Consider the following 25101-nt stretch of genomic DNA (forward strand, 5'->3'; position numbering starts at 1 on the left):
CGTCTGCACCCCCAGACCCTTGTCATCACGTGGGCTGCTGTCCAGGGACACATTCTTAGGCCCAACTCTTGGCTGCTAGGGGCAGGGAAGTGACTCTGGAGACCCTGGCGGAGCCTCCTCTGCCTCCTGGGAGCTCCAGCAGCTTCCTCTGGTGCCTCATCTCTGCTTTCCAGAGCACTTGGAGAAGCAGAGCTCAGCCTGCCCCTTCTACGGATGGAAAGTTGACACCCAGAGAAGCTCAGACTTGTCTCTGAGTCACACAGCTAATTGCAGCCAAGGTTCAGACTCCTGGCTGACTACCAAGCCATCGTTGTTGGCCTGTGTGTGTGTGTGTGTGTACTATTTGGCCATGTCTTCTTTTCTAGGCCTGTCACCGAGGTGACCTCAGATCAGAATGCCAGTGTGAGGGGGTCACGCTTTCTTTTCCTAGGATTAAAAGAAGGACGGAAATATTTGCAAGGGAGAGCCTGCCCCTCTGGCCATCTGGCCCTCAGGACGGGGGACCGGGGAGGGATGGGCCGAGGCCTGGGTTCAGAGCCAGGCCCGAGCCAGGGCGCCAGAGCTACGCTCAGGGTGGAGGTGCAGGTGCGGCTCGAGGCTGGACAGTGCGGGCTGGGAGGAAGCGGGTTAAAGGGGGAGAAGCGGGGCTGGAGCTCGCTTTCGCCTGCCAGCGAGCGAAGAGTGAAGAGGTTTTTCTAGCCGAGCTATAAAAAGGCCTCACAGTGTTTCAGCTCCCGAGTGTCGGCTGGAAGCCCGCCAGGGTTACCATGGCGATGAGGAATTATTACTTACTGCCAAGGCTGGGAGAAAAAGCTCGTACTTTTGGCTTCCAAACAAGAGGAGTGGACTTATGTAATTCCCTGTGTTTATAGGCCCGGAGTGGCAGAGGCGAGAACGGATCGCTGGAGGCCCGACGTCTCGTTCGCGGCCCAGCCGTGGGGTCAGGCAGCCCCACCACTTGTCGCTGGTGGGCCTTGGCCTGCCCAGGTTTGGGGGGCATCGGGCTGGGAGCCTGGGGGGCCTGGCCTGGCCCTGCAGGGCCTCCCGGGCCGGGATGGGAGCTGTAGTCTCGCGGGAAGGTGAGGCCGCCCTCTGGGGCCGCCCCTCTGCGGGTGTCATCCTGGGGGAAGGATGGGTCTGATGTTGGCTGCGGTGTGCCTCCTGGAAGCCGGCAGCACAGCCTGTGTGTGTGGACTCCGCTGGCCCGCTGGCTGGCACTTTTTCTTTTTCTTTTTCTTTTTTTTTCTTGTGGGAGAGTTACTTCAAGTTGTGTTTGGAGCTGACGTGAGCGAGGTTGGTCATGTGCTCGGGTAAGAGAAGTCACCGGGCTTGGAGTGGGCAGGGAGGTGCAGTGTGGCTGGGTCACCCCTGCCGGGGGAGGTGGGCGCAGACTGGGGTGGGGGGCTGTGGCCTGCAGGCTCTGTGCAGGGGCGCTGGTTGGGGGCCGAGGAATTCATCTGGAAAGAGCCCCAGTTCTGTCGCTGGAGGTGGGGGCCAGGGCTGGGGGCCGAGTGGCCACAGGTCAGCCAGTGGGGGCAGCCGGACCCTCCCCTGGCAGTGCAGTGTCATCGGCCCTGAGCTCAGCGGGATGGTGGGCAGGGCTGTCTTATCGGACAAACTTGCTGCAGTCACGGAAAAGAGCGCTCGGAGGCACTGGCCGGGCAGGCTGGGGTGAGGCTTTTTGGCCGACCCGCGTGGGAGGGGACCCGGGTGGGCACTGTGCTCCTCTCCTCGGTGCACATCCGGCGTCCCTGGGGGGGAGCATGGCGAGCCTTGGGGGCTCAGGGGGCTTCTGTTCCCGGAGTTGACTTCAGGAGGGCATGTGATCGTGGGTGCTCCCGAGGCTCTGCCCTGGGGCTCTGGGGTGGGCTCAGGCAGGGGAGAGCCAGGTGCAGGCAGCGCTGCAGCCTGGCCCCGGCGCCCGGCTCCCCACCGAGGTGGCGCTTGGCTCGGTGCCCATGTCTGGTTTGAAATCAGCGCCACCGGCCCAGGCTTGCCCAGGGACTTGGCAGCGAGGAGCCGGGATAAACACTGGAAAGTTGGAAGGGCTTCCCGAGCTCACAAGGAGCCTTTAGTTGCAAGCCGGGGGGATGAGGGAGTGATTTGTCCTGAGGTCTGGGTGCGCCGCAGCCATAGGGAGGTGGCGGGAATGGCTCCTGGGGACCTCCGAGCCCAGGCTGGGGAGGGGAGGGGGTTGGGCTTCCAGGCAGTGTTGCTCCTTTGCCACAGACCTGGGTTTGAGTCCTGGTTCCGTCCTCTCTATGCTGTGTGACCTTGGGCATGTCACCTCCCCTTTGCAGACCTCAGTTTCCTCGTCTGTAAAATGGGGCAACAGTGGGGTCTACACAAGTATGGGACTGACGGGAGAAGGAGCTGCAGTTTTAGGGGGAACACGGGGCAGACTGCCTGGGTTCCTGTCCTGGTTGGACACTTCCTGGCTGTGTGACCTTGGGCAAGTCACTTACTGTCTCTGAGCCTCAGTTTTCCCATCTGGCAAATGGATGTTGCATCTTTCCCCACCTCATAGGCTGTATGGCTTAAGGGAGTGAATGCAACCTGCCTTCTGGCTCATAATGGGCTCACAGTTGATAATTCACTGGCACTTGGTTTTCTCGATGCTGACAATACCCGCACCTGGTCTGAGGGTGGGGGGCCCCTGGGATTTCAGCATCTCAGGGCGATGGTGTTTATGAAGTTGTGGCCAGACTGAGGTTCCAGTCCCGGCTCCAGCCCTCAAGGATGGTGTGACCTTGGGCAAGTCCTGGAATCCCACAGAGCCTCAGTTTCCTTGTCCTTTACCACAGTGGTAGCACTGCAGCCTGCCGGTGTGTCTTGGGAGAGCCCGAGAGAAGCCTGAAGGGGTCCGCACATGCTGGCCTGGGTGGGCCTCCGTAATTGTAACCACAAGGTTGGATTTAAGTTCGAGTTCCGTCCATTTTTCTTTTCTTCTCTGCAGAGAGCTCTCATGTTTTGTAGAAACCTGGGCCCAGATAATGGGAGGTAGGCTGAGTGGGTGCTTCCCAGGCTCTGCCTTTGTTTGGGGTCCCCAGGTCTCCCCCCATGCCTGCCTGTTCTGCCCCGTCTCCCACTCAGCCTGAGCCCCTCCGTGCCAGCCCTAGGCCAGGCACCCCCCCACAGTGCCTGGTGTGGCCTGGGGACTGGGGCGGGAGGGCCAGCTCTCCTGCGGAAGGTGGCAGCCGTCCTGTGTTTGTAAGTGACACCGGATGCTGGGCCAGTGACTGGCTCAGGGCCTCCGCTCTTGGGCCAGCAGGAGCCAGTGGGGAGTTCCCTGGGCGTCCAGGCCCCCCATGCCAGCTGCCCGCTGTCTCATTGTCATGGGGCCTCTCCTGGGACCTCAAGAATGGCCTCCGAAGGTGGGGGTGTGCTCATCCATGTCCCCTTGTCACCCCCAAGGCCTTGGTGTCCACTTGGGTTGGCCACAGAGCTGTGTCGTGGCTGCCCCTGACCTTTGCCAAAGTCCTCAGGGACTCGATTTTCCTACCTGGTGGAGAAGAGTCCTGGGTGAGGTTCAGAAGAGAAGTCAGCACAGGGGCCCTTGTGACGAGGCAGCTCAGCATGGACCGGTTGTGATCACTGGAGTCTGCACATGTGATAAGAACACATAGAACTAAATACACGCACACTCACACTCACATGCACACACACATGCACACTTGCACACACCCACACGTATACTCACATGCACACTCGCGAACATACACACCATATACACACAGTCACACGAACATGCACATGCATACTCACACTCGCGGACATGCACACGCATACTCACATGCACACTCACCCTCATATGCACACTCACACTCGTGCACACACACCCATACCCACATGCAGACACCCACACAGATACATGCGCACATACACACACACACTCACACAAGTGAGTGCATTGGAAACTGCTGCAATCTGTATACAGCTGGCTATATCCATGCTGCCTTCGTAGTTATGAAACAGATGATGAATTGTCGTCGTCTCAGGATGTTATTCTTGGGGGAGGCCGGGTGAAGGGCACACAGGATCCTGGGATCTTGAGATTTTTTTTTTTTTCTTTTTTGAAACCGAGTCTCACTCCGTCACCTAGGCTGGAGTGCAGTGCAGTGGCACGATCTCAGCTCACTGCAACCACGGCCTCCTGGGTTCAAGCGATTCTCCTGTCACAGCCTCCCAAGTTGCTGGGACTACAGGCGCATGCCACCAAGCCCAGCTAATGTTTGTATTTTTAGTAGAGTACTCCCCCATGACGCTGGCCTGTAACTGAGCTTGGTCCCTTGGACATCCCAGGGGGTCCAGACAGGGTTTGCTTTGTGCCTCAGGATCACAGAGGGCTCCAGAGCATCCCAGGCTGGGTGACAAGCGGTGCTTGCAGGGCCTGTGGGGGCCCCACGACTGAGCTGCTGTAAGGGCGTTCCTGACATCACAGTGGCGTGGTGGAGGCTTGTGTCCCATGGGCATGGGTTGTAGCTTAGGGTCTGGAGGGACAGGGGTGGGATAGGGTTTGGGGGCATCCAGCCTCATGAGCCTCTTCTTTGCTGTTCTTTGGGGCCCCTGATCATGGGCCTGCCTCAGGACCTTTGCGCTGGCTATAACCACTTTTTTTTTTTTTTTTTTTTTTGAGACAAAGTCTCACTCCCCCAGGCTGGAGTGCAGAGCTGTGGAGAGCTGTGGCCACCTTTCTTTCAGGTTCAAGCGATTCTCCTGCCTCCTGAGTAGCTGGGACTACAGGCACACGCCACCATGCCTAATTTTTGTATTTTGAGTAGAGACAGGGTTTTGCCATGTTGGCCAGGCTGGTCTTGAACTCCTGACCTCAAGTGATCCACCCTCCTCGGCCTTCCAAACTGCTGAGATTACAGGCCTGAGCCCCCACACCGGGCCTGGCCGTAACCTCTTCTGGGAACACCCTTTCCTGAGACCTTCAGCCTCCCTGATATAGGCCTCTGCTAATGGCACCTCCTGAGAGAGGCCTGATGTCGGGTTGTGACTCCCTGTGACACCTTCACTGCTCCTTGTAACACAGTCGCCACCAGGGTCTGCTGTATGCCCATCACCCCTGTCCCCACCTGTTTTAGTCTATTTGGACCGGGTGGCTCACAAACAATAGAACTTTATTGCTCACAGTCCTGGAGGCTGGATGCCCAAGACCAAGACGCTGGCAGATTTGGTGTCACATGGGAGGAGGGCCCGTTTCCTGGTTCATAGATGGTGGCTTCTCCCAGGAAGAGGGGCAGGGCGGCTTTCCGGGGGCACCAATCCCACTCAGGACAGCTCATCACCTCCCAGAAGCCCCACGCTCTGATATCATCCCGTGATGATTAGGTCTCAACATACAGATTTTGGGGGGACATAAACATTCACACTCCAGCACCCCTCCATCCAGGATTTTGTTCATCTTGGTTACCGCTGTGTCCCCAGCACTGGGTATGTAGCAGGCACTTAGGAGACAATTGTGCCTGACTCAGTGTCCCCCATGGGGCCTCAGACTGTCCCCTCCTCATAAATGGGGCTTCTCTGGGGAAGTAGGCCCTGCATTTGGGGGATGATTTGGAAAACCGGGAAAAGTTCTCACGCTTTTTCTCTGACTGCCCCTGGGGTACCCACCAAGCATCCCAAGAGAGCTACCCCTCCTAGATACAGTCATGAGAAGGAACCCAGGGATGCTGTAGGTACGGGGAGTGGGGGAGGGGTGCCGACAGCCTCAGCCTTGTGTGTTGAGGACCAAGGCGAGGTGAGCATTCCACATACCTTAGTTCATTGTGTCCTTCCCATAGCCTTGTAAAGGGGGCACAGAGTCACCCTCTCCTGATAAGGCACAGAGAGGGTAGGCAGCTTGCTCAAAGACACACAGCAGCAGGCCTGCAGTATTACCAAGTGAATGGCATTTCCAAGGCAGTTGCTTCTTCGCTCAAGGTCATGTTTCGCATGTTAAGGGGATCATCCTGTTTTATCCCCAAAAGTCCCTCTTACTATCCCTGTCTTCTGAGGCGGGTCCTGTTTTCTGGGGATCTGGCTCAGAACTGGGAGGGGCCTGTTTCCCAGGCTGAGAGAGTGCCTCATTGAGCCCAGAGCAGAGGCCCAGAGATGCCCACGCTTCTGAAGGTTGGGGGTCGGTTTCCAGTGTGGCTTAGAAGTTAGAGGGCAGGAGGGGCACCCCAGAGTGGAGGAACCGCCCCCTTCCTCCAGAGTCGTTCATTTGCATGACAATGAGCCCTTTGTTCCTGAGGCCAGCCTCCTTCCCAGGCTAATAACATAATTCCTGGCCTGTGATGTCATAATGGGCCCTTTCTGTGGCTGGGCTCAGAGGCTGGGTGGGCAGCTGTGTGGGCCGGGCCAGGCCTGCTAATAACCAGGGAGGTGGTGATTGCCAGGGGCCTGCGTGCCAAGCTATCTCCTTCCAGGGTCTCGCTGAGTCCTCCCGAGAGAGCAGCGGGAGGTGGGATTTGCTCCCCTGTTGACACTGGAGCAAGCTGAGGCTCCAGGAAGCCCTCCCTGGCCCCACCGTTTGTCTGGTCCCCCTCGATGAGCTGCTTCAAGCTTCTTCTTGGCCTATGGAGTGGGGGTGACTCACTGCCAGCTTGGCCCTTGGCCGAGAGGCGTGGGCGTGAGAGTCCCTTGTTTCCTGTAAACGGGAGGGAGGCCCATGCCCAGCGGCTACTGTGTTGGGGCCACTCGGAAAGCCAGGTTCAAACCTTGGCCCCACTTGGTCCCCCGGGCATCAGCTGAACTCCCTGTTCCTCTGTTTCCCCCTCTGCTTCATGGGGTTCCACTGGGGCTTGGGCTCAGAGCTAGGCAGGGAGTGAGCTTTCAGGAAATGGGCAATGTCAGAAAAGGTGGGGGCTGGTGGAGTGGGGTGAGTGGTGATTCCCCCAAGAGGTGGGTGCATGTCCTAGTAACCCAGCCCCTGTCAAAGAGAGACCGTATTTGATAAAAGGGTCTTTGCAGATGTGTTTTGAGATGAGCTCATCCTGGGTTACCCAGGTGGGCCCTGAATCCAAAGACCAGTGTCCTTAGAAGAGACAGAAGAGGAGAGAGCAAGACTACATGAGCTACAGGAAGATGAAGGCAGAGATTGGAGGGCTGAAGCCACAAGCCAAGGAATGCCTGGAGCCACCAGCATCTGGAAGAGGCAGGAAGGAGCCTCCCTTTGAGCTTCTGGAGGGAGTGGGGTCCTGCTGATGCCTTGATTTTGGACTCCTGGCCTCCAGAACTGTTAGAGAATAAATTGCTGTCGTTGGCCAGGCGAGGTGGCTCACGCCTGTAAGTCCCAGCACTTTGGGAGGCTGAGGTGGGCGCATCACTTGAGCCCAGGATTTCAAGATCAGCCTGGGCAACGTGGCGAGACCCTGTCTCTACAAAAAGCACAAAAATTAGCGGGACGTGGTGGCGGCATGCCTGTAGTGCCACGCTGAGGCAGGAGGATCAGCTGAGCCCAGGAGGTCAAGGCTGCAGTAAGCCATGATTGTGCCACTGCACTCCAGCCTGGACCGCGGAGTGAGACCCTGTCAAAAAATAATAAAAAAATAAAAATAAATCACTATTGTTTTAAGTCTCCTGGTTTGTGGTCATTTTTATGGCAGCCCTGGGAAATGAACACAGCTGGCGACGCCAGTCTCTGGAGGTGGGGAACTGGCCCTGGCGGGGGTTGGTACTGTTCCCCACTCCAAGCCTGAGGGTGCAGGACAAGTTTGGGTGGCCGAGAACCCCTTTGTGCCTGGGAGTGCATGAAGCCCCGTTCGGGGAGTCTGGACTTTCCAGGAAGGACGCCTTGCTTGAACCTGCCTTTCTTGCCGAGAACCAAATCCACAAGGCCCTAGACCCCACCTGCCGCCTGCTGTTTGCTGTCCCCTCAGACAGCCCTGCTAAGGGGACAGGACCCAGAGGCAGGAGGCTCTCGGATTCTACCCTGGTTTTGCCCCAGGGCCCAGACGCCATTTCCCCACGCGTCTGGTGACTCCCGCAGAATCCAGGTTGCACTCATCCCCCAGCAAGCCCCAGGTTTGCCGGGTGCCCTTGACAAATGGAGAAACTAGGCCCAGAGAGGGCAGGCTACTTGGCGGAGGCCACACAGCTCCTTAGTGGCAGTGACGGCCTTACAGTCTCACCACGGGGGCTGGCACTGGGGCTTCCAGGAGTGGGGATCAGAGTTCTCGGCCACATGGAGACCTGGAGTGGAGCTGGCTGGCTGTGTGGACCTGGGGTCAGTTACCTGATATTTGGGACACTCGGCTGCCTTTGATGGACCTGGCCCGGTGTAGGTGGCACCCTGAAATCTGGGCTTTAAGCATACCCTGTCTGTGCTCTCGGCCTCAGTCTCTCTGTTTGCAGACTGGTCTTTGAGCTTCAGCTCCACGTCTGTGATTTTGCTCTTAGCATGTTCATGCATTCAGCAAGCATTTATTGAGCGCCTGCCATGTGCAGTGTGCTGGGACTCTGGGGGACACAAAGGTGTGACTCTTGCTTCATGGATCTTGTGTTTGGGGCTGTGGGGGGAAGAGGAAGTGAAGCAGGACAGGTTGGAGTCCAGATTCCGGGTTCTGATGAGGGAGGTCATGGAGCTGGGGCCGTGAGGGAGTGAGGATGTGGGCTTTCGTCTCCTCCTGGGCCCAGGGTAGACGGTGTGCAGCAGGCTCTCAAGTGGACATGGAGATGCCCACAGCCTGTCTGCGGCGGCCCATGGGCACCTCTGGCTGGCAGGCCCTGGCCTGGTCTTGTGAGCAGGGACATGAGATGGGAGGCCTGCAAGGCCTGGCTCCAGCCTGGTGGGAGAGATGACAGTCTCTCCAGCCTGAGCAGCAGGCATGGGTATGCCGGTGACAGGGTCCCAGGATACAGTGGGTGAGCTGGACACAGGAGGTGGCTCGCCTGGGTTTGCATCCAGGCTGTGCCCTTGCTGGCTGTGTGACCTTGGGCGAGTTGCTCGGCCTCTCTGTGCCACAGTCTCTCCAGCTGTAGAATGGGGATGATAACAGAATCCCTCACGGGGGGCACTGTGATGGAAGGAGTTGGTGCCACCAAGTGTTGTGTTGGGGACTGGCTGTGCCAGTGGCTGTGAGGTGTTCCCTCCTGTGGCTGCTCAGTGTAGCAGCCTGGAAGATGGAAGTGGCATTTGCTCATCTTCCCTCTGCCCTCCTCCTCCCTGTGCAAATAGCCTCAGTCTTCCGCCTGGGACATGGGAGCTGTAACAAGCACATGGCCCCATGGAGGTCGGGAGGAGAAGCGGAGCTGGGGTGCATTAGTGCCTGTGGGGTGGGGGCTTGGGGTCGCCACCTGCTCCAGGTTGAGGCCTTGGCTGCCCCCGAGGCCTGGAGCAGCCACTTGTTTTACAACCCAGGAAACTGAAGGCCTGGCAGGGATGGCCCCAAGACATGCCCATGGGTACAGCCCATGTGGTGGCTCCTGGCTGCAGACAATGCCTCTTTTTTCTGGCCTGGTGGGAGCAGCCCGGGCTTGCTCAACCTGGCCTAGGTTTATCAGCACATTCGGTTCTGCGGCGTGGCTAGCAGACATTCCCTCCGAGAGAGATCGTGATGTTCCTCCGGAAACCGAGGTCCGGAGGCTCAGGTTACTGCGGGGGGCGGCCGTCGGGGGGTGTGCCTGCCTCTGAGAAGTGACCCAGATCAGAGCTGGGCTGTGCTGGGCAGTGTTCATCTGCAAAGCTGCCGCCTGCTCCTTGACCCATGAGAGCCACTGACAGCTCAGGAAGGGACTGGGAGCCGCCCACTCTCCCTTCAGGATGACACAGGACAGGCCTCTCCCAGGCTCCTGCATGGCCCCTTCCCCCTACACTGAGTCTGGCCTGGGTCTCCCATTCCATTTCTCTGGCCTCCTCTTGGCTGGCTTTGGACCTGTCCCCACCTACGTGGATGAGGGACCTAGCGGGTGGAAGAGATCTGATTCCAGGGAGATCCTATCTGAGAGTTTGTGTTGTAGGAGGGTTGCTATCTTAGGTCTCTTGGTTGCAATGGACAGACTCCCTCTGCCTCCTGCATTTAGCACAAATAGTTCAAGTAACTAAAAAACCTCAGGGAAGCTTCAGGCACAGTGGGATCCAGGTGCTCCCCACTTTCAGTCCCTGATGCCTGAGACTAATAACTGCAGTTCAGTGGCGCCAGTGGAAGGACAGCTTCTTGTTCCCAGTATTCCAGCAAATATCATGGGAATGAGTTTGGTTGCCTCAGCTTGAGAGTTCAGAGTTAAGCCCCACCCCTCCTCCCCACCAAAGCCAGTGCCACTTTGGCTGGAGGGCTGGGTCAGCCTCCCTGAGACCCCAGGACTGAGGGTGCAGGGGGGGTAGTTGCCCAGGGAAATTGGGGTGTGGCATGCACGGAGTGGGGCCGGGTGGGCAGAGACACTGTGTCTTGCTCCCTGTGTTGGAGATGGGGCCAGGTTGGGGTCCCTGCCTGGCCTGCCTTTCATGGCCAGTGTGTGTCCCATTGGGGTGGAGGGGGTGGCGCCAATGAGTCACTGGGTATGTTTCATTCCCGTTATATTTAATAGTTGAGGGCCTCTTGGGTCCCCCCTCCAAGCCGTTGCTGGCGCTCCGCCTCCTGTCCCCCCATCACCCCGCTTCAGCTCCCCAGCCTTCCCTCACCTCTCTTGTGGCGTCCAGTGACCACGTCATAAGCCACAGGTCACGTCCTGGCAGCCCCTCGGCTGTATTTGGCTGTCGGACTGATTTATTGGGTTGGTTTTGTAGTCAGTGTTTTTTTAGAAATATTGGGAGATGTCTCACAATTGGGCTTCTTGGCTTTGCTGGAAAGATCTGGACGCTGTGGACCCCCTGTGTTCCATCAGGGTCTGGGCCTCTGCTCAGTGGTGGCTGGGGCTGAGCTGTGGTCACCCCCTTCCTGCGGGCCCCTCCCCTCGGCGCGGTGCCTGCCTGGGCCCTTGTGTTCTGGCAGGGTCTTGGGTATCCACAGCTCTCCTCTTGCTTTTTGTCCCTGCCTTTCTTCGGGTGGATTATCTGATCCCAGGTAGACTCTTCGCGTCAGCTGTCACCACTCCTGGGCGCTGAAGCATTTGTTTACTGTCTGAGCTCCTGGCTGCAGGGGCCATAGGACCTTTTGGGTTCTTGATCACTGTCTCATCATCAGACATTTATTGATCAGTGCCCCTGGGGTAATTGAATGGCCCAGATGCGTCCACTTCCGAGCACTGGACAGAGCTGATGTAAAGTGGATTCTTCCCGTTTGGCCTGGGATTCCAGGAGGCAGTGGGGTCCTCCCAGCCAGGCCCTTTGTGGTCGGTCCAGCCTGGCCAGTTGCTGGGGGCTGGGAGGGGTTGGGGAGGCAGGAGGGGGCCCTTGTTGAGTGGGTGGGCTCCGTCGCCCTGGACGCTGCTGCTGGCACAGCTATTCTTAGCAGCAGAAACATTTGTCCTCATTCACATGTGGTGGATGCCTCCAGGGATCTGCCCTGAAATACTAGGGGCGACCCCATAAATTCCTCAGAAAGCCATCCTTGAGGGCCTGCGTGCATGGAGGAGAAGCGGGAGGAGGTGTTTCCGGCAGCTGCACAGCTGTGGATGTGTTTGCCAGATGTTGGAGGCAGGGAAGTCGGTGGGAACCTTGGGGAGGCCGCCTTCACACTCGGGGTCTGGGCATGGACATGAGCGGGTGGGACAGAGACTGCAGACTGGTGGGCAGAGAGAGGGGCTCTCTGGCCCTGGCCTCGAGTTTCGGGGTCCAGGGGCCTCTCTGAAGCAGTCAGCCCTTCCCTGGACCTGGGCCCTTTTAATTCCCTGGGCCCGGGCCTTGAGGCCACCTGGGTTGGAGGCAGCTGGCAAGGGGAGAGCTCAGCTTATCGGGCACTTCCCAGGGATCAGAGGTGCAAGTCGCTGCCCAGCAGGCCCAGCCATGCCCTGTGGCGTCATGGGGTCCTGAGGTGAGGTGGGCACAGGACGCATGCTGCACTTGGCTCTGAGGGCCTGCTGAGTGCCAGGGCCACTGGCAACACTTTGCCTTTTATGGGGGCAGCCTGAGCCTTTGGAGCCGCCACAGAACAACACAAGCACAACACTAGCAATCAGGGAGGCCTCCCTGGAGGAGGTGTTTAATTTTAAATTGTGGTAGATACATATAATGTGAAATTTACCTTCAGCCATTGGTAAGTAGGTAATCCAGTAGTGTTAAGAATATCCGTATTGTTGAGCAACGAATCTCCAGCACTTTTCATGTGGCAAAACTTAGTCGCTGTATCTGTCAAACAGTAACTCCGCCTTCCTCGCTTTCCCCAGCCCCTGGCCCCAACCATTTCCCTTTTTGTCTCTATGAATTCAGTGACTCTGGCCACCTCCTACAAGTGGAATCGCACAGTGTTTGTCCTTTTGTGTCTGGCTTCTGTCACTCAGCATAATGTCAGGAGCTGTGTTCCATGCAGTCTGGGGTTGTTGGTTCATTCTTGGCCATGAAGCAAAACGGACGAAGACCCAGGACCCCAACCCCACCCGCATCCTTTAGAAACCCCGGGTCCCGCCGCCTCTCCAGGTGCTGACCAGGAGCCCAGCCCCAGCCCAGCCACCCAGCTCCCTGAGCCCCGCTCTGGCATGGCCTCCCTCTCTCCCGCCGTCACAGCCCAGGGGCACGGGGTTAAGTGGTTTGCCCAGGTTACACAGCTGGTGCCAGCGTCTCCCTCCCCACCGCCCAGACACCAGCCTCCTCTCTGTCTCCTCACTTCCCTCTGCAAAGATTGCTGTTGGGAAGGCCAGATGGAGGAGATGGGTCTAATGGAAAACACGGCCCTCCTGGGGCGCCCGGAACTTAATGAGGAAGAGGCGGCAGAACCAAGCGTAATGTTTGTGAAATACCCAAGCGGGGAGGGCCGCTCCCCGTGCAGGGCTTCTCGGGTGGAGCCCAAGGAACCTGGAGTGCAGGGAGGGTTTGTCCTGCTGTGGTTTATCTCCCTCTCTTCCTTTTAAAATTAAATGGAAACAAAAAAAAAAAAAAAAAAAAAAAAGGAGGGGAGGAGGAAGTGATTTTGAGCAGACCTTGCCGTGGCGGGGGAGCAGGGCCGAGCTGGCTGCCGTCCAGCGGACACGAACGCTCCAATTAAATTGGAAACAGTAACGGGCCTCCTCGGAGGCTCCGGCCACTTCCCTTCTGTTCACTGAGGGCGGGCGCCTGGGCTGGCAGGGCTGTGGGAAGGGCCGGGGTTTGGACACCCGTATCCTGACTGTGTGGCCTTGGGCAAGTCAGTTCACCTTTCCCAGCCTCAGTTTTCTGATCTGTTCAGTGGGGCGAATTGTGTTTGATGAGTGGAACTGCAGCGTCTGCTGCCTCTGGTGTTGGCATGAGATAAATGTGGCCTGGAGTGGAGGTGGGGCCCGCTGAGCCTGGGGTGAAGGGGTGCAGGAATGGGGAAGCTGGGGGGCTTGAAGCAGAACGTGGGGAATGATAGAGGCTTTCCCAGTGGCCGAGGAGCCTCTCTAGAGGAGGGGAGAGATGGGGCTGGTGCTGGGGGTGGGTTTTGCACCTGGCCTATTTTCCCCTGGAAGCAGGAGCAGGACGTGGCACTGGCGAGACAGAAATAATGGGCTGGGGCATTTGGGCTTGCTTGAGAATCACGGGCTCCTCCCAGACTCAGTTTGCCTATCTGCAAGGTGAGGATAGCCATAGGGCCTGGCTTGGTTAACATCATCGCCATCACCTGCCTCCTTCCCCCGAGTGGTTGGCGTGGCAGAGGGCAGTAACAGCCACGCTCTCCTTCTGGGGGCCCTTCTGTGGGCCAAGAACTGCACCAAGATTCTCGTAGCTCTTTTTTCCAGTGAATCTTTCCAAGTGAAGCTCAGAGAGGTCAGGACCTCACCCAAGGTCACACAGCTGCGGGAGTGGCAGAGTTGGGATTTGGAATTGATCAGCATGTGGGAGCCCTTTGGAATGGCAGTGTGTCCACAGGAGGTGGCTTGGTTGAGAGGGCACTGGCTTGTTTCAGTGACCGAGGGGCCCATGACTCAGCCCACAGCCTCCATAGCTCCTACTCCTACAGGTGCGGCTAAAACTGCCGAGGAGGAGCCCTGCCTGGTGGGGGAGACAGCGGTAAACAGGTGGCTGTGGCACAGGGGGGCCGAGTCCATGGGAGCGGCAGGGGGAGCGGGCCGTGGCACCAGGGGGGCCCCCTTGGGGTTGGGGGAAGTTTCCAAGGAAGTGACAGTAGAGGCGGGAGCTGAAGGCTCAGGAGAGGACAGACTGAACCTGCCCCATTGAGTCCCACCAGCCAGGCAGGGCATGTAAACAAAGGTAGCTGAGTAGGAGGGGACGTGGTGAATAGGGAAAGCCGAGCCCATCTGGTGTAGATAGCCTCTGCCCACTTCCAGCCAGCCATGGCTGGAACCTCAGTTTCCCCCGTCAAACGATTGTGTGGTAAAATACATACAAAAGATACCATTTTAGCTATACTAAAGTGAACAATTAGTTGGCATTTAGGACATTCACGGGTTGTGCAACCACCACCTCTGTCTAATTCCAAAACAGTTTCATCTTCCCAGAAGGAAACCCCATACCCGTTAAACCGTCACTCTCCCTCCTCCCTCCCCACAACCCCTGGCAGCCTCGGGCCTTTGTTCTGTCCTGGGAATCTGCCCCTCCTGTGAAATTAATGGAATCATGCAGTACGTGCGTGGCCGTTTTGACTGGTTTCTTTGCCTTTGTGCCGTGTCTTCAGGGCTCATCTGCGTTGTGGCTGAGTCAGCACTTACCTTTGCATGGCTGAGTCGTAGTCCATTGATGGACAGACTGCGTTTGTTTAATCTGTTTGTCAGTAGATGGACATTTGGGTTGTTTCTGCTTGTTGGCTGATGTAAATAGTGCTGCTGTGGGCATTCTAATCCTTTCTGTTTGTTTTGTCACCAGTTTTCAGTTCCTTGGGGGTGTGTAGCTAGGAGTGGCATCGCTGGGTCATGGGGTAATTGTGGGTTTAACCTAGTGACTGTTTTCCACAGTGGCTGCACTGCACATCTGACACTCCCACCCACAATGTGTGAGCAGCCCTCATGAGGAGAAGCCAGACATTCTAAGTTTCCTGTGAAATCCCTCTTTATAAGAGCCGGTCTCTGGGGCTTAGCTGAGCTGACCCTGGGGTAAGGAAGCAAGTCCCAGGAAACTGCCGAGAGGGAGCAAGTCTGGGACCTGACGAGACATTCCGGGCTCCAGGCACCCCAGCTTTCTGGCTATAGCTTGGCCAACATATCTCTACCCTGTACGTCTACCCAGGGTCAGGGAGGAGGATTCCCAGGCTGGAGTCCTCTCGGCCTTTCTCCTCAAACCCAGCTCAGGGGGAAGATGTGCTGGTTCGTGCTGGAAAAGGAGAAGTGGTGCCAGGTGGGGGACTCGGGGGAGTTGAGACCCTCCCACACCGAGTCTGGGTTTGGGACTGGAGGCAGTTTTCCCTAGGGTCCTTCTTAGCAGGCTGGGACTTGGGGAGCAGTTATGTGGGTTTGGGGGTTCCTTAGGGCGACAGTGCCCTTCTGTGTCCCTCATGGAGCTGGGCACATGGGAGGGCCTGGGAATATTAGCAGGATGAAGGCATGCTTGGCCCTGGGGATTGGTTAGAAATGTAAGACCAGAAAAACCCCGGAAAATGAAGCAGCTAAGTTGATATCCATCTGGTGATCAGTCTGTGCATACATCTGCCCATCCATCCATGCATCCATCCATGCATCCATCCATCCATCCATCCATCCATCCATCCATCCATCCATCCATCATCCATCCATCCATCCATCCATCCATCCATCCATCCATCCATCCATTTGTCTGTCCATCCATTTGTCCATCCATCCATCCGTCCGTCCGTCGTCCGTCCATTCCATCCATTCGTCCATCTATCCATCCATTCATCCGTCCATCTATCCATCCATTCATCTGTCCATCCATCCATCCATCAATCCATCTATCCATCCATCCATCCATCCGTCCATGCATCCTTCCTCCTTTCTTCCCTCCTTTCTCTATCCATGCATGCATTCATCCATCCTCCTTTCCTCCCTCCCTTCCTCCTTTCTCCTCCATCCTCCCATCTCTATCCCTCTTCCATCCTCTCCCTCCATCCAGCCACCCCCTGCTGAGCACCTGGCTGGGGAGTCCGCCTCTGGGACAGACCTGTCACTGGGTGTGGGCCCTGGTCGGCAGGGCCTTTTGTCTGACTTGGTCACTGCTGTAGCTGTGCTTGTACAGTGTTTGCACATAACAGATGCTGAAATAATTCTCTGATGAGAATGAGTCAGAAACCAGAGTTTGGGATGGGTTTACCTTGCCTTGGTCTCAGCTGGAGGGCAGACTGCACCCTTGCAGGTGGCATCCGGGGTTAAGCTCTTAGTATTTGACCCTCAGCCCCTCTGGCAGAGCCAACGACAGGCTGGGGTTGGGTACCTGGCTCTTCCTTAGGGAGTGGAATGACCTTTCTGCCAAGTGAGGGCCAAGGAGTCTGGCCTCGTTCCTGCAGGCCTGCCGCTGTGCATGGATGGAGGCCCGTTTCTCCAGGGCCCTGACGATCGTGGCTATCATCATTTAGGGTTACAGGGGCCCTTTTACCTGTGCCCCACACTCAGACACCTGTGCCCAGTGCTCCTTGACAGATGGGCAGCTACAGTGTCCTTTGAACACAGAGACGCCAGAGGCAGGCTCGCCATGGGAGACCGCACGTCAGCCTTGTTTAAAGTGCACCAGCTGTGTCCTTCCTACCTCCCTTGGAGTGACCACCCCAGCTTTCTGGCTACAGCCAGAAAGAGTGACCTCACATGCCCTCGCTCACCCGACTCTCCCCATCCAGGCCTCCCTGGTGTCCTCACACACCAGGCTCGGTCCTGCCTCTGGGCCTTTGCACCTGCTGTGCCTTCTGTGTGGACTCCCTCCTCCCCCCAACACCTTTGCATAAAAGGCACCTCTGGTGACGCACCCCTGACTGCCCACTTTCAAAATGTACCCCCATTCCCTGCCCACCGCTTCCTCGTTCTGTTTTTCTCTATAGTGCTAACTCCTTCTGCCATCCTCTTACTCCCGTCTCACCTGCTGGAATGGCAGCTTCACGAGGTGGGGGATTTGGGATCGGTAATTCACCGCTGTGTCCCCAGCACCTTTCACACAGTAGGTGCTTAACAAATCGTGGTGGACAGAGTGAGCCACCAGGCCGGGCAGCAGGAGCTCTCTCTTCACCCCCTTCCGCATTGGCTGTGGGGGCCCCTCTGGACCGGGCTGGGCGAGGTGCACCCTTGCCACGTCCCACCGGCTTTCCACATCTCAGGACTCACTCCAGGGCTGGATTCCTGAGCATCCGTTCTGCGCCAGGAGTCCTGCTGAAGGTGGCCATCAGATACTTGGCCAGTTCCCCAATTTTTACTGCATGCCAGAAAGTAAACACGCAAGGTGTCAACAGCCCGACCTGTGGAGCTGGCGCTCGGCAGCGTCTCCTGCGCACATCCCAGAACTGCTGTCCCAGAGTTCCCCCCAGGCCGGCTTCTCCTCGGGCCAGGCTGGCTGCAGTGGTTTTGTTTAGTAAATATTTATTAGATGCCTACTGTGTGCTGGGCTCTGGGGATACAGCAGTGAGCAAAAGTATTTCTGGAGCACCTCCTGGAGTAGGTAGTGTTCCCCCTTAACGTATGTCCGCCTGGAACCTGGGAGTGCGGCCTTGTTTGGAAAGGGTTTTTGCAGATCTCATTAGTTAAGATGAGGTCACAACCGGATAAAGGAAGGCCCCAGATCCAATATGACTGGTGTCCTTAGAAGAAGGGGAGACACAGAGACAGAAGATGCAGTGGAAAGGCCGTGTGGAGATAGAGGCAGAGATTGGCACGATGCATCTACAAGCCAGGGAACACTGGGGGTTGCCGGGGGCCACCAGAGCTGGAGGAGCGAGGAAGCAGGAAGGGTCTCCCCCAGAGCCCCCAGAGGCCGTGGGGCCCTGATGACACCTGGATTTGGACTCGAGGCCTCCAGAACAGTGAGACAATCCATTTCTGTTGCTTGAAGCCACGCAGTCTGTGGTGGGGCAGCCGAGGGCGCTAATATGCCTGGTGTGTGCCAGGTGCCGTGCCTCTCGGTGGCTGTCACACAATAGGTACTTACTCCGCAGTGAGTGGAGCAAATACCTGCTGAGCGGTGAAGGAGGCTGACGAGGCCGAGCTGCAGGGCTCCCGGGGCCTGCCTGTCTTCGCCGGGCCAGGCTGGGACAGTGGAGGCACGGCCTGTGTTCCCGCCACGGTTCCGCCCACCCCAGGAGGGCTTTGTGCCTTGGGCTTCTCAGAGTATCAGAGGGCTCTGTCGAGCGCGCGTGTGTGTGTGCGTGCGTGCGTGTGTGCTTGTGCCGTGGGCGCTTTCTGCCTGGCAGGCTGGTTTTTGATCCCGAGGCTCCCCCACCTGCCACAGGTTCTTCCAATGTCAGCACCCATTAGTTCCCAGAACATTTCAGGCACGTGTGGCGCAGAGAGCCTTTCATCCTCCCCACCGCCTGCGGCTGAGCGCTCCGGGCACATCCCATAGCTCCCACACCTCCTCCAGTCCCCCGCCTGCCCCTCACCCTGAGGCTGTAATTCCAGCCTCCCCAGGTCTGAACCAGGCCGCTCAAGACACGGAAAATCTATGGAATGTGTCCCGGTGTGGCCTCATCCTGCCGGAGCTGGAGAGGAATGTAGGGGTGGGAGGCCCCATGGAAGCTTCCAGGGCCTCCCGGAAAGGCGCCTCTGCCCGGCCAGGTGGGAAGAGGACACAGGTGTGGTGGTTTCTGGCATCACTGCATTGCTGGCATGCACCTCCGCTGGGCAGAGTCATTCAGTGTGCACCTACTGTGTGCCAGGCACCGGAAGGGGCTCTGGGTCCAGCAGGAAGCAAGGCAGACGGCCAGTCAGAGCTCACGGCCCGAGCTTTCTGCTGTGGATTTGGAAACCTTACCAAAGCCCGCAGTGGCTGGGAACAGGGAATGTGGCCCACTTGGCTCCTGGTGCTGCCTGGCAGAGTGCAGTGGGGGTCGGGGGCACTTGTATGTTTGCTACCTCCTGGCAGGCATGGTCCAGGGACAGACCCCTGCAGCTGTGCATGGGGAGCCCCTCCACCTGCCTGCGTGGGATCTGCAGCCCTCCTCCAGCTGGTTCAGGGGCCAGCAGGGGCCCTGGGGCTGTGGTTGGTGGCTTGGATGTGCAGAGGCCTGCTTGGGCCCTTGGTGTCCCCGTTGAGTATCCCGGCCTCCTGAGACCTGCAAGACCCTTGACCTCACCCAGGCAGCGTCTTTTTCTCCTCAGAGGCCTGACCCTGCTGACTCTGCATGGCTGAGCACCTGCTGTTCCCCAGGCACCTCTCGGTATGCCACAGGCACAGGGTCCTCGAAGCGGGCCTGTGGAGCGGGACTCCTGCAGCGAGCTGTTTCTGCGGCCCGCAGAGTCAGCCTCCCTCCTGACTTTCACCCACTTGCCCATTTCCCCTTCTGTGTCGCTGTTGCCCTGATCCCCCAGTGTCCCCTCTCTTGGACATTTGCAGGAGCCTCCCCAGGTCTCCCTGATCCACTCTTGCCCCCCTCCGATGCCTGCTCGTAAAACACTCTGACCCTTTACTCTCCCCCGCAACCACCTTCTGTGGCTCCTCACTGCCCTGAGAACAAAATCCATCCTTATCTGGGCCCATGGGGCCCTGAGTGACTCTGTCCCCACTTCCCCCCATATTCACTCAATGAATTTCTCAAACATAAACGGCACCTGTGCTCAGCCCCAGGCCCTTGCTCACCCGTGGGCCTGCGCTCACCGCCTGGCGGGGGCTCACCCCCAAGCCCACGCTTACCCCCCACCTGCTGGTGCTCACCTCCCTGTTCTTGCTCAGTGGCGCCTCCTGCTGGAGCACTCTCCGTCCCCTCTCCTTCACCTTCTGGAAGTTCTTCTTCCTCATATCTCCTGGCTCTCCCCAAGGCTGGGCAGAGCCCCTGGCCTGAGACCCTCCAGGGCCTGGACTCCGCCGGGTTCACAAGAAGTCCCCAGCGCTAGCCTGGGGCTCAGCAGAGACCCCAGTGTGTATGTCAATAAATGAATGCCACCCACCCTTTCTGACCCCACCGTAGCCTGACCCAGCGGCGACATGGGGCGTTTGTGTCTGAATTCCCACTCCAGCCTGGATCCATCCTCAGAACCTCCTTTGGCCAGGACCAGATCCTGGAGATCCTGGAGAGGCTCCTTCATCCTCTCCTGCCCCCATCTTTGAGGAAATGATGTCATCATTTTTTTTTTTTTGGCATTCACTTCCAAACCTGCTGATGAAAAGTCAAAGCTTATTTTTTTCCCTATTCGCAGTGCTGTGCACCCGCATCCTCTGTCAAGTTTCAAAACCTTTGCATCACTGCCCTGTAAAACCTGTACCCATTAGCAGGCCCCATTCCTGCCTCACCCTGCCCTCCTGGTAGCCACCAGTCTCCTTTCTGCCTCTGTGGATGTGCCTGTTCTGGACATTTCATATACATGGAGTCATGCAATTCATGGCCTTTTGTGTCTGGCCTCTTTGGTTCAGCGTAACATTTTCTGGTTACGCGTGGTATAGCACACAGCCGTCCTTCGTTCCTCTTTATGGCTGAGTAATACTCCATCGTACGGATGGACTGGAATTTTTACTGGGTCTGCCTTTTGGCTATACTGTGAATTCTGTTGCCATGAACATGCATACCGTGTTTTGTTTGAGTCCCTGTTTCCAGTTCTTTTGGGTGGATGCCTGGGAATGGAATTGGTGGGTCATATGGTTATTCTGTGTTTAAATTTTTGAGGAAGCGCCAAACCATTTCCCTAACATTTGTTTTTTTTCGAGTTGGCAGGAAACGTGGCTCAGGTCGGGAGGGGTTGGAAACTGGGTTTCCTAAGCTCATGGTGAGTGAGGGTGGCACGAAGTTACTGGAGCTGTTCCCTGTTCAGGCCCCACTGGCATGTGAGGATGCTGGGTGGGGGGCTGGTGGGGGAACCCCTTGGTAGGTGAGGGGCCGAGGTTCCAGCCCGATGCTCCTGGGTGGGCACTGTGTAAATCCCAGGCAGTGGAAAGCCAGCCAGCCACGGGGTGATTTAGGAAGGCGTCACCCTCCCTGGTCTCTGGTGCCCGTGTGCACCGTGGTGAGCATGTGTCAGGGGCCTGTCACCCCCCGGCAGCATCTCACTGGGCAAAGGAGGAAAGAAAAGCTGTGGGTAAATGAGGCCTCTCGGCCACCTTGTGCAACTCAAAATCCAGTAGCAATTTGGAAGTTGTCCGTGGTGCCCTTAGAAGAGGGGCAGACCTCGGGAACAGCACCCTGCAGAAGTGATGGCCTCATCTCCTCCGAGAGACTGGGAACTGTCTAGCACCTAGAGAGAAGGGAATAGAATTTGCTTTGCTGCGTGAGATGACCAGGATCTGCAGACTTTGAGCCGAGCTCTAGCAAGAAGAATTTTAGAACAGGGCTGGGTCCCGGTGGCCACAGCTGTTCTCTCTCCCAGGGCCAGACTCTTGTTTCCGGCGGCAGAACGGATGTCTCATTGCTCTTGGGGCCGGGCAGGGCTAGCTGTGCCTTGCCTCCTCATCACAGCGTCACTGGTGACTGGGCTGCAGCTGCATCATTGGCAGTCCTGGTGACAGTAGTATTAGGCGTTCTGGTTTGCTGAGCACTTACTGTGTGCTGGGAGCTGCTGAGTGCCTGCTGTCCGCCACCTGACCTTTCCTGGGGTCCTCACAGGAGGACTTAGGCAGTCGGAATATGCACAGACGTCTTCATGTGTGTGGGAGCACGTTTGTGATTCTGATGCCTTCCTATTTATTCCACATAGTACTGGGTTTCTGTATACCTGTGCTGATAATAAGCTTCTCTTGTAAGTAAAGTTATGCCTAACTGAATGAAAGTGACAGGCCTGGGGCTAGATGGCTGTGGCCTGGGTAATCTCTATACCAAAGTCCCTACGCAGGCGTGGCACGTGAATGTCTGATGTTTAGGGAACACTGCGTGTTTGGTGGTTCAGAGAGGGCAAGTGACTTGCCGAAGGCCACGCAGCTTAGTGATGGTGGAGCGGGACGTGTTCCCATGTTCACGGGAATTGCGCTGTACATCCTGGCTCGGGGCTGGGAAAGCCCACGCAGGCAGGACTGAGGCGGTGGTAGATGTGTCAGTCTTGGCTCTGGAATTCCTTGGCTTTTCTGTGTTTGAAGGATGGACAGCAGCCAGTTGAAGGGTGGCCTCCTCTGTGACTCCTTCTTTCCCTGTGTGAGCCCGAACTCTTGGTGGCACGTGACAGAAACCCAGCTTGGGCTGCCAAAGACAAAACGCGCAGAAGGAGCGCCCTGGCTCCCCTAATGAAGTGAGCAGGCTTCGACCTGCCTCCAGCCGCCATCGGACACAACCTGCTCTTACTGCCCTTTCGCCCTGCCTTCCTGCCAGTGGGTGTGGGTCTCAGGCAGGCTCCTGCTGCATGGTGGCCCCCAGAGCTCCAGGCTTTCATTCCCAGCTTAGATCCCCAGCAGAGAGCACTTTTCTCCTGGTTCCAGCAGCAAAAGTCTCAAGGCAGATTCTCATTGACTCCTCCTGGGTCACAGGCTCATCCCTGAGCCAGTCGCTGGCCCAGAAGCATGCAGGACTCTGATTGGCCAGGACCGGGTCACATGACCATCCCTGGCACCTGGGGAGGGAGGGAGGGTCAAGGCTACACTAATGAGAGATGGGGTGGGGCCTGGGAGGCAGTCAGGGCCCCCAACCTTAACCTTCCTCCCAATGCCCCTCCAGGGCATTCCTGCTTGGAGAAGGACGGTTACCCTCTTCAGGTCGGGGGAAGGGGTGTTCTGATGAAATTGCAGGGCTGGGTATGCTCTATTTCTTCTCCTGACCCCTGACCTCGTGTGATGCAGCCTCAGTCCTCCACCATTGGAGGCCCACATCCAGGTGCTGGGTCCCGGTGCCAGGGTGCATTTCCCTCAGCTCTGGGGGGTGTGTGCAGTTGTCAGGGTGCTGGAGAGGGATTTGCATGAGGCAGGACCCGATGGACACACCTTTTCTGAGGGGCTGGTTCGGGGAGAGTGTGGAGGGGGCCTTGGTCTGGGATGGGACCCTGTTGCAAGCCCAGCAGGCAGCGTGGAGTTGTGGCTGGTGGAGGAAGGGGAGAAGCCTTGTTGGGGGCAGGGGGAGCTTAGGGGTTTCCTGGCAAAGGCAGCTTTGGATTAGGGGTTCCCGTGGCTCCCTGGCTGGGCCGTGTCTTCTCTGTGGGGCTGTTTTTCCATCTGTAAAGCTGCTAGCCCGCTTCATGTTATTCCTCTGGCGTGGCCATGAGTAGATTCTCTCCCGTGGAAGGCTCCAGTATCTGCCCCAGGAGCCGTTTGGGGTACCTATCCCTAGGCTGCAGGGCCCGACTGGCTGTCATTCTGCCCTTGGCTCTTCCTGGTGTAGCCCTCTGTGTCCTAATCCCGCCTCCTAGCTTGCGTCTGGCTAACCTCCTATCAGTCCCGCCCCATGTCATGGTGTCAGCCTCCTTCCTGCACAGGGTCACAGCCTTGCCCAGGTCATGCTGTGGCCCGTGGCCCGCCTGAGCTGGCCCTGGTCCCTGCTGCCTGGGACAGTGGTGTGTGCTGTCCCCGCTGCCTGGGACAGTGGTGTGTGCTGGTCCCCGCTGCCTGGGACAGTGGTGTGTGCTGGTCCCCGCTGCCTGGGACAGTGGTGTGTGCTGTCCCCGCTGCCTGGGACAGTGGTGTGTGCTGTCCCCGCTGCCGGCCGCCCCTCCTGGGACAGGTGCTTTCTGGAAACCCTGCCCTGTGACTTAGAAACCCGGGGGCCATGGAGTGAGGTTGGGTGGGCTTGGGGGGCTGGGAGCCATCTGGGTGGTAGTGAGGGCAGCACAGAGTCCCTGTGCCTGCCGGGTAAGGGCCTGGGTGAGGAGGAGGCCTGTGGTCCCTTGCGTGGCTTGCATGGCTCGGAGAGACCTTGAACGCCCTGCCTGTCTCCTTGTGCTGCCAGAGAGCAGGTGAGTATGGCAGTGGATGGAGGAGGGTCCAGACAGGCCCCTGGGTGCTTGCGTGTCCTCACGGAACCACAGGAACGACTCGGGGACCTGTGCACGGAGGAGCCAGCTGCCCCGTGGCTGATCTTGTTTTTCTTTTCTTGTTTTCTCACAGTTGCCAGTGACGGGGTGGCCCGTGAGCTGATGACGAGGACTGGCTTTTAATCCTTGGTGGTGATTAAGAGAAAGCTTATCGGGGCCTGGGACCCCCCAGCCCGACCCCCACCACCATGTCGGGATCCACACAGCCTGTGGCACAGACGTGGAGGGCCACTGAGCCCCGCTACCCGCCCCACAGCCTTTCCTACCCAGTGCAGATCGCCCGGACGCACACGGTAAGGGGGTGCACGTGTGTGCGCCTGGGGCTACCTTTGAGACCCTTCTTGCATTCCACTGAATCTTCACCCCTTCCTTTCTCCTGGGAGCCGGGCTCGTGTGGCTCGGAGCCTCCCAGGGCAGAGGGGAGACCTCCACAGAGGCTCCTGGTGTCTGAAGCCTTTTCCAGAACATCTGATAAAATCTCTTTGCTCCCATTTTAAAGCTGGGAAGATGGAGGCTGGGGCCAGGCTGAGCTGGGGCTCTGCCCTCACTTGACTGGCAGTGGGATTGGCACGCGAATGTGGAGCTCCTGCTGTATTCACTTTCCTGCAGCCCAGCCTCACCTCTGCTCCCCCGCTGCCGCAGGATTGGGTAGGATTGGGGTGGCTTCCAGGGGGCAAGGGGGCCTGATAGGTCACAGCTCCCCTTCCTTCCTGTCCTCCCGTTCCATGTGTATTCACCTTGGTGAGGTTCAAGGCTCTGAGATGAGGAGGCACCGCACAGGTTGCATTTCTACCTCCCTGACACGAGGGTCCAGGTTGCTGGCTGTGTCTTTGGGGAGCCCGCCCCGTGGCCAGGGCAGATGGCTTGCCCTGGGGGCAGGTGGGACTTGGTGCCTGCCCACATGTGTGCCCTGGTCGGGTCTCCTAAGCCGCACCCCACCCCAGCCCACTTCCCAGTGGGGGCCCCATTTCCTGCCTGTTCTCTCACTGCATGGTGTAGCCAGGACAATGGGCCTTGGTTTCGCTCCTTTGGCATTTATGGGGTGCTTGCTGTATGCCATGTCTCTGGGTGTTTGCGGCT

At 57.9% G+C, this 25101-nt stretch overlaps 1 protein-coding gene and 1 long non-coding RNA gene across 21 annotated transcripts in view; one reads left to right on the top strand and one right to left on the bottom strand.

Annotated features, from left to right (window-relative positions):
* NCOR2 (nuclear receptor corepressor 2) overlaps window positions 1-25101 on the top strand; it is a 244402-nt gene that overhangs the window by 49183 nt on the left and 170118 nt on the right. For 18 of the 20 annotated variants that reach the window (XM_058425856.1, XM_058425868.1, XM_058425870.1 and 15 more), the window contains exon 2: window positions 24095-24314. In XM_058425856.1, coding sequence (XP_058281839.1) covers window positions 24210-24314 — 105 coding nt within the window. In that variant the 5' untranslated portion in view covers window positions 24095-24209. Of the gene's footprint in view, window positions 1-1220; window positions 1311-23925; window positions 23944-24094; window positions 24315-25101 lie in introns of those variants that run through there. The other 2 variants (XM_058425857.1, XM_058425858.1) reach the window with 2 other exon arrangements.
* On the bottom strand, window positions 861-6230 carry LOC131380858 (uncharacterized). The gene is made up of 3 exons (XR_009209099.1): window positions 5764-6230; window positions 3503-3601; window positions 861-2980 (listed from the first exon to the last, which is right to left on the bottom strand). It is a non-coding gene; the product is annotated as an uncharacterized LOC131380858 (long non-coding RNA).

Source organism: Hylobates moloch, unplaced genomic scaffold (assembly GCF_009828535.3).
Source record: "Hylobates moloch isolate HMO894 unplaced genomic scaffold, HMol_V3 SCAFFOLD_12, whole genome shotgun sequence".
NCBI lineage: Eukaryota > Metazoa > Chordata > Mammalia > Primates > Hylobatidae > Hylobates > Hylobates moloch.